At 48.9% G+C, this 13,710-nt stretch overlaps 1 protein-coding gene across 1 annotated transcript; it reads left to right on the forward strand.

Moving 5' to 3' along the window:
• The first annotated feature begins 2,500 nt into the window (after nucleotides 1-2,500).
• Nucleotides 2,501-9,633, forward strand: LOC126494847 (butyrophilin-like protein 1). Its single transcript, XM_050132290.1, has 9 exons — nucleotides 2,501-2,579; nucleotides 4,509-4,862; nucleotides 5,717-5,998; nucleotides 6,110-6,310; nucleotides 6,700-6,720; nucleotides 6,806-6,832; nucleotides 7,014-7,040; nucleotides 8,279-8,305; nucleotides 9,034-9,633. Exons 1-9 carry the CDS (start codon nucleotides 2,501-2,503, stop codon nucleotides 9,555-9,557), a joined length of 1,542 nt encoding a protein of 513 aa, XP_049988247.1. The 3' UTR covers nucleotides 9,558-9,633.
• The last annotated feature ends 4,077 nt before the right edge of the window (nucleotides 9,634-13,710 follow it).

The following is a 13,710-nucleotide window of genomic DNA, read 5'->3' on the forward strand; positions in this document are numbered from 1 at the left end:
TTGAGTTAATCTGATATTATTGCTGATGCTTAGGACTTTGGGGTGATCTATAGAACTGCTTGGATGCCTCTGTTTCCTCGTCTGACAGTGGGTTGGATGGTAATCCTTAGCCTCAATTTTTTGAAATTATCTAAATTAACCTATGGGAAGCAAGGGTGTCTATAACACACCCATTTAGCCATGTGCTAGCAAGTTCTATCATGTCTGCTCGACACACATGAATTTATCTGATGCTTTGATACATTGTCATCTCCTGGTCAATTCTCCCATTCATAAAAAAGAAAGAATTGAAGAGATGTGAATATGTTTCAACTTTCTGATTCTCATTCACCCAAATTTTCTCCGTGGACATTGATTAAATCCACCTCATCCAGCTGGAGTTACACATTATGGACAGCTGGCCCTCCCATCTCACTCCCGTGTCGTGAGCAAAGAGAGAAAAGCTTGCTGTCCTTCAAGCCTGTGAACAACTATATTCCTGCTCACAATGACAGAAAGACTCAAGCGAGCCATAATTAGGCTGGCGGGAGGGCTCAGGGGCTAAAGGCACACACTCCTCCAGGGGACCAGAGTTCAATTCCAAGCACCCATCTCAGGAAGCTCACAACTGCTTGTAACTACAGTTCCATGGGATCTGATGTGCTGGGGAACCTCCGTCAGCGAATGACCTTTAAGAGGTACCCAGAGAAAACCACAGACCTGCCCAGCTCGTTCTCTCTCTCTCTCTCTCTCTCTCTCTCTCTCTCTCTCTCTCTCTCTCTCTCTCTCTCGGAGTTAGCTTGGGATTATTTGAATTGTCCCCACACACACACACTTTTAATGTGTTTAGTAACATTGATGGCCCCTCTGGACTCCAGGAACACTTGTGTACATGTACACAAACACACAAACACAACATACACAGAGAGAAAAAGAGAAAGAGATGCAACCCACAGATAATTAAAAATAAAACAATTGTTTTAAAGGGAAGAACAAAAACACTAATTTATATCCTTGACATTCTAGATCGAAGATTGTTCAAGCAGGTCATAAGAGACAAGAATGAAACAAGACAGACAGACATTCTCCAACAAAACTGTATATATCACAAAGCTAAGTTAAAAGTGAAAAATGAGCTTTCAGAAGAAATCGTTTGGAGAAAATGGCTCCCTTGTAGATGGAGATATTCACTAAGATCATGTGACTTTCAGCGGTTGCCAAGAGATGACAATATACAGTAGAGTAGGAAAATGCAAATTTGGGGGCTGGAGAGACGGCTAGGTGGTTAGGAGCACAGGCTGCTCATGCAGAGGACCCGGGTTTAGTTTCCAGCACCCACATGACAGCTCACAACTGCCTGTAACGCTGGATCTGGGCACCTGGCATCCCCCTCTGCCCTCCATGGACTCTGCACACATGCAGTGCACACATGCATGCGGACAAAATACCCACACACATGAAATACATTTTTAAATGCAAGTCTATTGAAAGTTGCCAGAGCCTTCTGTCATTTTGTTTTTGTCTGAGGCATGGTCCTCTGTGGTTCATGTACTGAGGCTCAGCACTGTCAGAAGTCAGTCATGGAGTAGGGGGAGACGCATGCTTGGCTTGGTCTCTAAATCAGTTAACCATGTGAGTGACCTCAGATCTGGTTGCCTCTCCCTGGTAGTATAGGAGTCAGCTTACGGTGAGAAGTCTCCAGAGCAATCTACAGCTGCTTACTCTACGGCTCAGCCCAGTGCAAAGTCCTCTGGACGATTTAATTCCACTCCTGAAGTAACTGAAGAGCTAGAGATGGCCATGACTTCTGCCTAGACTCCTCTAATGCCAGAGCCCGGAGGAAAGCCTGTGTGACCTCCTTGCAGAGAACATCTCTGAAAATCCGACACCCTGGCCCCAGCAGCCACACCCTTGAGCAGTGGCCACAGTAACACAGGTGCAGATGGTCTCCAGGGCCAGGCTTCGGGTCACTGAGGATCCCAGGAGCTTCCAGGAACCCACAGCTCTGTCCAGACGGTGAGCTTGTGCCTGTGAGCACATCTGTCCAAGGGAGGTGTGGGCCTGAAGAAAGGGGGATGGAAGTCATGAGGACGTAGTGAGAAATAGTACCTTTATTGGGAAATAAGTAAATGAACAAACAAGAGTGAGGATAGACCTGATGTGGGCATCGTCTACTTCACTGTGTGACTCCACCCCACCACACTGAACTCAGGGAATCCAGCTCCAAGTTCCCCTGTGAGACTGTGGACCCACAGAAAGGCAAGAGAGTCCTCCTCCCCCAGCACAGAAAATGCTTGGCCATTTCCCATGCCTGTGAGGAAACTGTTGGCCTTTAGAATAAAGGATCTGAAAGGCCTTGGGGAGGGGTGAAATTGGTGGGTGTTGTCTTAACGGATTTGTAGGAGACACAGTTAGAAACCTGAGAATAACGTTAAGTCTTTGAATGGGGGATTTTCCTGAAAACCTCCACCTGTTGCCTTCCTACAGGTGAACCCGGCCTTGGCCCTCTTCCCCTCTGGAGATGAAGGACTCTCCGGTTTTCCCTCAAGCTGCCTGTCTCCTCCCTCTGCTCCTCCTGGTGTCCACCGGAGTCTCAGGAGGTCAGCATTCTGCCTTCTGTCCTGTACTTACTGCCTTGTTTTTAATGGCTTCTCTCAAGTAAATGCAATCACTTGGCCAAGAAAATGTCCTCCCCGAACCTTTGGGTAGTTTTTATAAAGCTCAGAACTGTGACATCTACCTGAACCTTCGCTGAATGTGGTGACTTGAGGCTGTTAACGCCTCTGGTGTCTGTCTGTTGAGCTATCCTTCATGAGGATCTCAGCATGCATCATTTTCTCCTTACTGTGGCCAGCTGCCAGACAAGAAGTAGCTTAAAGGGGAGGTAGTTAGTTTAGCTTGTGGTTTGAGGGTCTGGACCACTGTGACAGGGAAGGCGTGGGGTTCTGTGTGCATAGCAGAGCAAACAGTTTGGATTCAGAATTCTTGGTTGTGACCTTGAAGAAATCTCTTATTCTCTCTGGGACACTGGCCCTTCCTTCATAAAGAAGAAGCACCCTCTAGATGAAGTCCCCAGACTCTGGAGAGAACTTAGAAAGGAGATCATGTGGATGGCATAGTCGGGTATTATCTCCTGAATCTGATGTCAGGTGACAAATAGAAAAATCAAAATGAAACCCAGGGCTGCACAAACCAGACAACTGGTCAACTGCTGTGGGAACTCCTTCAGCCAATAGCCTTTGAGACTACAAAGTGTGCTGGTATCTCAAAGGCTATTGGCTGAAGGAGTTCCTACAGCACCTCCCTGTTTTGTTTAACTATCAAACACATGCTAGACAACTGGTCTACCATCAAACACTAATGTCCATAAATACTGATTCAAAATTCTGTAAGTCTTTGTGTAAAAACACTTGTTGGGAGGGTCTGTGTGTGTATAGATGTATGTATTCACGTGTATACGTGTATGTGTATGTATATGCATATGTGTAAAGTTATCACAGCATTGTTTATAGTAATTAGGTGGAAGTGTTATAAATGTTACCAATTAGGAGACGCTTGACCGTAATGGTATAGACTGTTAAAAATAAATGAGTAGAGTATAGCTGACCGGTCATATGTACTAAAACAGTTGGGAGTCTGCCATTGCCAAAACTGATGATAATGATTGCATTCGTGTGAAACCATATTCCTCACTGCACTGTGGCTTCATCTGAACTGAAATAGTCTTTCTAAATTGTATGCATATGGCATGTATGTACACTGACACTAGTGTTACACACCTCAGAGTCACAGGGGACCCCACATCCGGAAGCAATGAAGAACTGAAAAGAGCCTTGCCCCAGTCTAGCAATGGCCACTGTGGTGCTCCTGTCCTGGAGCATCAATCTCTCTGGGCTGATGGCCAGGGCTCTCAACTCTAAGCTGTCCCTGCCAGAACTCTACTCAACCCAGAGTCACCTCATTTTAGGCTTATAGGACTCTGACTCTCTCTCTCTCTCTCTCTCTCTCTCTCTCTCTCTCTCTCTTGCTATTTTTGTGATCTTGGCTATGTTGACAAACCTGGAGAATGTCCATTTCCTAAACTGTTCAATGAGATAAGTCCATGTATTTCAGTAGATTCTAAATAAGGAAGAATCTGACATTTCTGAATAAGTGTTGATATTGTGAAAGTCCCAAGAACACACACATATACATATAAACACAGAGACTGAGATATTTATACACATTTCTATAACTATTAAAATTTTATCTATTCAATTTTAATTTTTTTTCAAGACAGGGTTTCTCTGTGTAGCCCTGGCTATCCTAGAACTCATTCTGTAGACCAGGCTGGCCTCAAACTCAGAGATCCACCTGTCTCTGCCTCCAAGTGCTGGGATTAAAGGGTGCGCCACCACTACTAGGCTTAATACTTCATAAAAGTAATACAACGAGAAATATGTTTTGTTCCCTAAATATGAAAATACATGACTGTTTGTCGGAAGTCTCATGTCTCTAACTCACTTCCACAATCCATGTCTGATCCCCAGAAGTGTCTCAGTTTTTTGTGAAGGGACCAACTGAGCCCATCATGGTCCTGCTTGGGACTGACGCCACCCTGCCCTGCCAGCTGTTTCCTGGACAGAGCGCATCCCACATGCACATCCGTTGGTACCGTGCCCAGCTCACCCCTGCTGTGCTGGTGTTCCACGAAGGACAGGAACAAGGAGATGCACAGATGCCGAAGTACCGAGGCAGAACCCAGATGGGGACAGAGGCCATTGCCATGGGAAATGTGGCTCTGCATATACAGCAGGTCCAGGCTTCTGACGATGGCCTGTATCACTGCCAAGTTACATATGGCTTCACCTCCCAAGAGGCCACCGTGGAGCTGCGTGTCATAGGTATGTGAGCCTGGTACAGGATGTCAGATGTGATGTAAGACAAACAGCAAACTGTCTGTAACCCTCCTTACACCCAACCTGGAGCTGCCTGTGATCCTGGACGTGTTGATGAATCTGTGAGACATCCGTTCCCTAGATCTGTTGCTATATCTATGGGATGTCCATTCCCTAGGTGTGCTGATGTATCTATGTGATATTCATTGCCTGCAGTGTCCAGTGGGAGTACTGTGTGCCATTAGAGGTTAACATCACAGACTTCACATTTCTGAACCTAAGATGTGTGTGTGTGTGTGTGTACACGAACGCACACACACATACGTGTATATTTGTTTATATGTGAAGGCAGAGGTCAACCTCAGGTCACTGTCCAACATGTTTTCTGAGACAGGACCTTCAACCCGGCTAGGCTGGGTGGTAAGTGAGTCCCCAAGCTTGTACCACCTCACTCAGGTTCCACGTGGGTTTGGGGAGGTGAACTTAGGTCCTCATGGTTGCACAAGCACTCTGCTGGCTGAAGTACTTGTCCAGGCCTCTGAGCCTGTTTTGTACCCTAAAAGATCCCAGGAAGTATATCCGGTAGTAACACTGACCCCCTCTGAGATCAACTTCCAGTAAATCAGGACAGAAAATACAATTAGACCCATTTTCAAGTTTAACATTTCCTAGATCTACTTTAACCTCTCTGAGTCCAAGCACATGTAAAGACGGCAAGCCAAGATGAAACCGAGTCTCGGGGTAGCCTCAGTTGACCTCAGCTCCAGGCTGCTCTTCAGTACAGTGAAGTTGGCTTCCTTCCCTCAAGCACTCTGGCCCTCCAAAACAGGAGGCCTCAACCAGGTGTCTTCTCTCCTCAGGGTTAGGCTCTGCCCCTCTTGTTCGCATGACAGGGCCCGAGAACAATGGGATCCGGGTGTCATGTTCCTCAAGTGGCTGGTTCCCCAGACCCACGGTGCAGTGGAGAGACACTGTGGGGAACACTCTACTGTCCTCCTCGGAGTCACAGACCCAAGACGGAGACGGGCTCTTCCGCATGGAAGCATCTCTTTTGGTCACAGATAGAGCTGTAGGCAACGTGAACTGCTCCATCCAAAATCCCCTCCACGACCAGGAGAAAGCAAAGGCCATCTTCCTCCCAGGTCAGTGAGGGCCAAACTCCCAGGCAGGGGAGGGGGAGAGGGAGAGGCGGGGGGGGGGGGCTGAAAAGAGCTGCTTCAGGCAGGTTTCTGACTCTGCGCGCACCCTGTCAGAGCCCTTCTTCCCCAGGACTTCTCCATGGAGAAGCGCTCTGGCTGCCTGCCTCCCCGCGCTGCTCATCCTGTTCAGTGCCATCAGCCTTGCTACCTGGAAAGTGCACCAACACAAAGTGCAAGTGATACAGAAAAAGTTAGAGGAATTTCAGGAAACGCAACAGATGAGGAAGGAAATGAAAGTTGCAGTGAAAATCAGAGGTATAAACGGGGACAACAGAATAAGTCAGGGGTTCATAGAGAGGCTGGGAGGCATGGGGTGCGGGGGCCGCACAGAGTGGATAGGTCAAAGGGAGTGGACCTCAGGCTCTGAAGGGCAGCCTCAAACCACAGCCCACGCCTTCCCACACCCTTCTTCCAGAGGGTGCGGCTGCTCCTCTGGCACCTGCTTCTCTTCCTATGAATTGGTCAAGAACCTGCTTCAGAAGGGGCCTAAGACACCCTAAACTCCCACGGCATCTTATGGGTTTACAGTGGCCGTACGGCCACGCTTATCTCCCTAACTATGTGGCCCCTAAGGGAAGTGGCTACCTCATTCAGCCACTCTTCAGATTGAGGGGGATTTCTCACGAACCTTCCCTTTCTTTCAGATGACCTCAAGGCTGACTTGGGTGAGTGTGACTTCTCCTCCCTCTCTGTAGCATTTGCTTTTCTCTCGCGCCACTCCGGACGTTCACCCAATGTTATTTCTTTCAGATCGGCGGAAGGCGCTGTACAGAGAAGGTAAGAGACCAGGCGTCCTGCACCCAGATGCCCTGATGTCAACTCCCCCTCGGTACCCTCGTGAGGTGGGGAGGAGGGAACTGAAGGGTTTAAGGATGACTGGTGTGGAAAGCTGAGGGGGAAGGGGGAAGTGTGAGGCCACAGGTCAGCACTCAGCTGTCTCGGGTCTGTTCTGTTGCAGATTGGAAGAAAGCCCTGCTGTACCCTGGTAAGTGACCCATGGGCATTGAGTCTTGCCAGCAGCTCTAAAACAATGGGCATCCTATCTGGAAACAAAAACAAGCCTCACACATGCACACTTTCATGGCTGTCAACTTGCAAACTGAAAAACAACAACAACCCTTTTTAAGACAGAGCCTCGCACAACCAAGCCTGGATCACACACTGTGTGGTTAAGGCTGGGTGTGAGCGCCTAGGCCTCCTGTCTCCACCTCCCAAATACTAGGATTGCAGGTGTGCATCACCGCACCCAGCAAGTTGTGATCATTTATGTCGGGGATTCAAACAATCAGTTATTGTCTGTAGCTAAGAAAAAAGAAGAGATAAAGATTTACTTATTGTGTGCAAATGTGTGTGTTTATGTGATGTGTGTATAAGTGTGTGTGTGTGTACACATGTGTGTGCATATGTGTATGTGCATATGATGTGTATGCATATATGTGTGTGATGTGTGCCTGAATGTGTATGATTGTGTGACTGACTGTATGTATGATGTGAGTATATGTGTCATGTGTCTGAGTATGTGTGAGTGTGAGTGAGTATGTGTGGTGTGTGTGTGTGTGTGTGTGCAGTGTGGGGTTCACAAACGCACTAGGTTATTCCTTGATCTCATCTGTGCAATTTCCATACATCAGACATTGTGACACACGCAGGGGGCACAGCTGTCATCTCTGACCCTGTGGAAGTTGAAAGTCCCCAGGAAACATAAGTTAGGAACCAGGCAGTTACAGGAAGCCTGAGTGCTGGAGGAGGTGACAGACAGGGTGACAGACAGTTCCCTAAGCAGCTTCTGCTAAGACTTTAAAGATTTGTTCTAAGATGTTCCAGCAGTGCTGGGGAGACACCTCAGGGGCTGAGGAGAAGCCTCAGAGGCTGGAGGGACACCTTGGGGGCTGGGGAGACACCTCAGTAGCAATGGTTACTCTTGCAAAGAACTCGAGTTCAGTTCCCATGGCTTATATATGGCAGGCAGCTCACAACAATCCTCATTCCACCCCCACCATCCCCACCCCACCCCAACACCCTTACCTGCATCCCCACCCTCACTCTACCCCCAGCATTGAGTCCCTGAGTCAGCACAGAGAGCCACCTGCCTGCGGGAGTTTCTGGACACTAGAAAGTCCGAGGGACTTAGTGAGGCAGTCGTGGGAGGTGAAAGCCCTGGGTCTCCTTTCAGTTCCTTGAGGGCAGCTCTACCATCCACCCGCCTGCTCTGCTCTCTTTCAGACTGGAGGAAGGAACTGTTCCAGCTGGGTGAGTCGGCTTGCTCTTGCTCACCTCGACCTCTGAGGTCGCTCCTGTGGTTTCATTTCTCGTTTTGGAGATGAGTATCAAGCTGTGCACGTGCCAGACAAACCACTGAGCACTCCGGCCTCCGGTTTGCTCTTTGGCGTCTCTTGTGATCTTCCTAACAGACAGACATGTTGTTCGGGTTGAGAGTGGGGAGGGGAAGAAGGGACCCTGCCGTGTGACCCTGTGCTGCAAGCCACTGCCAGGCTCGGTCTCGCTGGTTCTGTCCCCTTCTCCACATACTGGCCCAGCGTTCTTGTCTGTGGGATCCACTGGGTTGAACAACAGAACCATGACCCCTTACTGAGGAGATGCCTAACTAAGGAAACACTGCTCCGAGTGGCGAGAACACTCAGCTTCCTTTTGTGAGGTCAGCTTGTGATCAGCCCTTCCACAATAGATGAACAAGGCTCTGATTTACCTAGTCCTACCTCACTCCATGCTCTCCCAAGACCCTACAGTAGTATAGACAAGATAGAACGAGATGCAGAGCTCAGAATGCGCTGTGAGGGCCCATGGCTCAACACCTCAGGAGCATTGCTGCACCAGCCTCCCGACCCGGTTTCTTTAAGACTTTGCCTGTCCAATAGCCTCCAACACACAGCGCTAACTTTGAACACAGCGTTATTGGTATAAATACTTTGCAATTGTGGCTTAGTCTCCTCCTCACACCTCCTCCCTTTCCTCCTCAGCTCCTGTGAAGATAAATCATGAAGTACCTGACCAGGACAAATCTGGTCCAGAGACAGAGGAGAGCAGCAGAGAGGAGACCGCAGAGCCATCCCTCAGCAACCCACCAGGAGACCACAACATCATCACACTGTACCAGGAAGGCTTCATGTTGGGGAGATACTACTGGGAGGTGGATGTCGGGGACACTGAGGATTGGACACTGGGAGTTTATGAACTGTACACTCAGGATGTGCCATCCAAAGAATCACTGAAGAAATTCAGAGTCTTGGAGAAGAAGGGAGATGAATACAGGGCTCTTACCTTCTGTTCCCAAAACGTTTCTCTGGAAGAGCATCTGCTGCTGGAGACGCGACCACTGAAGATCGCAGTCTTCTTGGATCAAGAGGACAATGACCTTTCTTTCTACAACATGACTGATGAGACCCACATCTTCTCCTTTGCCCAGGCCAGTTTCTTGGGATCGCTCTATCCTTACTTCACGCGTCACACCAGGGACCTCTCTCCGTCACACAGTCCCACGTGAGGCACACAGAGAACTCAGTGGGCGGCTGCCGCAGCATGTGGTCTGCAAACTCCAGGACTCTGGTCCTCCTGGGAAGGCACAGGCAACTCTAGCTGGGAGGCGCCTTTCCTGAGACTCCATGAGCCTCTGTGGCCAGTTTCTGGACATCAAGATTCTTAGACTATCAGCAGAAAAGACAGCTGTGCTTTGTATGGTGTTATGATTGCTTCCTTTTTGATATAAATCTGTTTAATCATTCCTAAGATGATTGAAACCATGGCTCCCTGAATCTGGTGGCACATTAGCTCCCTGCTTATACACTGGTGGCATTATTAATAATAGTATTATTATTATTAATACTACTAGTCATTCTCTTACAAGTGTCTAATGCCCTCTGGGCACATTCCCCCAGTGTTACTCTCTGTTCATGTCTAAGTACCGTACACCAGCAATGTGCTGGTCAGGCTTTTGTCAATTTGACTCAAGCTGGAGTCACTTGAGAAGAGGAAGCCTCAGTTGAGAAACGGCCTCCTTCAGATTGACCTGTAGGAAAGTCTATACGATATTTTCCTAATTGATGGTTGATGTGGGAAGACCTAACTGTAGATGGTTCCACCCCTGGGCAGGTGGCCCTGGGGTAAATAAGAAAAACAAACTGAGCAAGCCTTGGGGAGAGGAAGCTGGTAAGCAGGGTTCCTTTGTGGCCTCTGTAGCAGCTCCTGCCTCCAGGTTTCAGTCCTGAGTCCCAGCCTGACCTCCCTCAGTGATGGAGTGAGATGAAGCCTTTCCTCTCCAAGTGGCTCTTAGTCATGTTCTACTGCTGTGAAGAGACACCATGGCAGGGGACTCTTATGAAAGAAAGCATTTATTCGGGGGCTTGCTTACAGTTTCAGAGGCTTAGTCCATTATACCATGGCAGAGAGTGTGGCAACAGACATGGTGCTGGGGCAGCAGCTGAGAGCTACACCCTGAGCTGCAGGCCTCCAGAGGCAGAACTTAGGCTTTTGAAACTTCAAAGCCCACCCCAGTGACACAGTTCCTCCAACAAGGCCACACCTCTTAATCCTTCCAATCCTTTCAAACAGTGCCAGTCCCTGGTGTCTAAGTGTTCAAACATGTGAGCCTACAGGACCGTTCTTATTCTAACCACCACAGTCACGGTCTTTACCACAGCCACGGAGAACCAAACCAGGACAACCAGTTTTCTTAACTGAGTTACTACGAAATAACTCAACAAAGGTAAACCTTGTCATTGTAAAATTATAACAACTATAATATTAGACTTAATGTAAGTAGAATTATTCCATGGGCTTACTCCACAAGTTTTTAACACTCTATATCTGTGCATGTTTCATAAAGAACTGACAATGAGCAACTTCTGTACGGGTGCCATTGAGCACAGCGCTAAGACAGCCTTCAAAGGGATTAAAAATTAAACAGCCCCATGATTCCCAAAATGAAAACAGCAGCACTATATTAAAATATTAAGAATGATCTTTCAAATGTTGGTAGAGAAACAAGCTCTAACTTGATAGCAATCTGAGCTACATCTTAAATGCTGAGGTGGTTTAATAGAGAACAGCTGTCAATCAAAATCCAGTTCCGAAGCCATGGTGACATCAGTGCCATGAGCATCTGGGGAATCCGAATGGGTGAGGAATGTTGAGGTATTTCTCATGTTGGAGGTGGAAAGAGAAATTTGTCATGTTGCCTAAGCTGTTAATAGGGGAAATAGGAGCTGGAGAAATGGCTTGGAGGTCGAGGGCACGAGCCCCTGCAGAGGACCTGAGATAATTCCCAGCCCCCAGACCCAGGAGGCTCACAACTGCCTGTGACTTCAACTCCAGAGATTCAGTGCCCTTTCCTGACCTCCACATCAACTGTGCTCTCATGTGCATTCACACACACACACACACACACACACACACACACACACAAAATTAATAGAGAAAATGCATGCTTTCACTTCAGCAGAGGAGAGGACGGCTTGTTTTCTTCCTCTCCAATCAGAGCTATGGACGACAAGGATAAGAAACACCTGGAAGGGACAGTGCCTCGGCTCAGGTGGGCTCTGCTGCTGTCGACTAGACCAGAAACCCTTGACCATTCCTTGGACACTGGGTCCAAAGACTTTGGATAAAATATCTTAGCTGCACACTGTCTTGGGGACCAGTCTGGGGATCAGTGTGCAGACCGTCCCAGGGACCAGAGTGTAAACCATCCTGAGGACCAGCCTGGGGACCAGTGTGCTGACCAGACAGTCGTAGGGATCCAGCCTGAAGACCAGTGTGCAAACCGTCCTGGGGACCAGCATGCAGACCAGCCTGGGGACCACCCTGAGGCCCAGCGTGCACACCGTCCTGGGGACCACCCTGAGGCCCAGCGTGCACACCGTCCTGGGGACCACCCTGAGGCCCAGCGTGCACAACGTCCTGGGGAGGGTGGGAACATGCTATAATGAGAGTGAAAGTGGGCAACGTTCACACGAACTCCGTGCCACTCCTCACAGCTGCGGCACACCCGTGTGTGCTCGGGAGTGCCTGAGGGAGGCCGTGGAATGGCACCTCTCTGTTGGAGAAGACGATAGCTGTGCCGTGAACCCCTCTAGCCCACACAATGGAAGGTGTTTTTAGAGTAATTAATTCAAGGGTCAATATTTGAAGAGAAGAGGAATGGAAATTTTAGGTCAAACAAAACGTGCAAAGTGCATCTGGGAATTCGAAGGAATGCTTTCCTCTGGTAGAAAAGCCAAATATTAGGTCTGCTAACACACATCTATGTTCTTTTCAGAGTTGGAGGAAAGAACGTTTCCGCGCCGGTGAGTCACCCTCTGTCCATCTCAGAACGTGTCTGCTCCCCGTGTTTGGGCTCAGCCTTGGTACAGTGGGTAAAGGAGGGCTGGGACAGATGCATGTCCGAGTGTCCCCTCCCCTTCCAGCCCCAGCCATCTTGGTCTGCAGAGGACTCCTGCGTGCTCCATCTGGCTGAGTGTCTCAGAGATCAGAGCGATGGTTTCTTCACAGTGACTGTAACTCGGGGGCCCAGACACACCCTAAACTCATCTTATCTAAAGAGGGACACGTGACCATGGGGAACCTCAGATCTAACCTCAGACTGGCTGAAATTCTACTCCCGGCCCTGAGAGCTGGGTCAGCAGGCCTTTACCTCAGGGTAGTGGTACTGGGAGGTGGTGGTCAGGAGCTGCGAAGCCTCGGTCCTGGGAGTGTGTGCATGTGACCAGGAATGGGAAGACTAGCGTAAAACTGCAGGATGGCTTCTCGGCCACCAAGCTCTCTGAGGGCACGTACTGGGCAGACACCTCTCCAGAGAGTCTGTTCACGGTAACTGAGTGAGTCTGCCAGAGTGTGTCTTCTTGAAGCACAAGGATGGGCGTGTCTCATTCAGCATGACGGACAAAACTCAGATTCACAGCTTTGCCCAGGCTCCTTTGATGGGTCTCTGAGACCTGATTTATCAGGCTGGCTATGGTCTTTGTCTGTCCAGCTCCTCACCCAGCACAGCTCAGAGACACCCTTCACAGTGTTCCCACATCTGTGGTGGGCTATTTGGTCACACTGTAAAGCTCAAAGACTGTATTAATAAAATTAACTTTGGATCAATGGGCGGAGTCAGTGACCAGTTGACAGGAATTAACCATAGAGAGGACCGAGAAGCCAGGAATGTGGACGGAGAGATACACAGGAAAGAGTAGGGAGGGGCTTGAAGATTCACAGTCTTTCTGGTTTGGGATGAGTGCAGAGATGCTTCTCTTTGCAGCCAAACAACAGGATCAGCTGCTTGCTGCTCAGCCTCTCTGATCCAGCCTGGCTTTCACCCCAACATCTGACTCAGTTAAAACCTACATTTGGTGGCTGTGGCTGACCAGGGCCAGCGGCACTAGAAATCCCACGAGGCTGTGGTCTGAGCAGTTGGGTGCTAACAGCAGGGTCTGGGGTGGGGGTTGGAGATGGGAGTTAAAATATCAGTAGATTCAGGTGCAGCCTCTAAACTGAAAGAAAAACAACATGGGGGATCGTGTGCCCTGCAGGCCAGGGACGCCTGAAGCCGCTGCTCTGGAGAAAGTATTCCTACCTAAACAAATCACCTCCTCTATCTCATCCTATCATTTTTCTTCTGATCTCATCTCCTTCATACAGTTTTTACCCCAAAATAT

The sequence above is a fragment of the Alexandromys fortis genome, unplaced genomic scaffold (assembly GCF_014885135.2).
Source record: "Alexandromys fortis isolate MF-2015 unplaced genomic scaffold, M_Fortis_MF-2015_v1.1 scaffold_420, whole genome shotgun sequence".
Classification (NCBI taxonomy): Eukaryota; Metazoa; Chordata; class Mammalia; order Rodentia; family Cricetidae; genus Alexandromys; species Alexandromys fortis.

Bases quoted from the DNA above. Each gene is read 5' to 3' on its own strand.
- LOC126494847 (XM_050132290.1), top strand. From the start codon at position 2,501: ATGAAGGACTCTCCGGTTTTCCCTCAAGCTGCCTGTCTCCTCCCTCTG. The intron at 4,863-5,716 runs GTATGTGAGCCT...TTCTCTCCTCAG, and splicing joins CGTGGAGCTGCGTGTCATAG to GGTTAGGCTCTGCCCCTCTT. The intron at 6,833-7,013 runs GTAAGAGACCAG...GTTCTGTTGCAG, and splicing joins GAAGGCGCTGTACAGAGAAG to ATTGGAAGAAAGCCCTGCTG.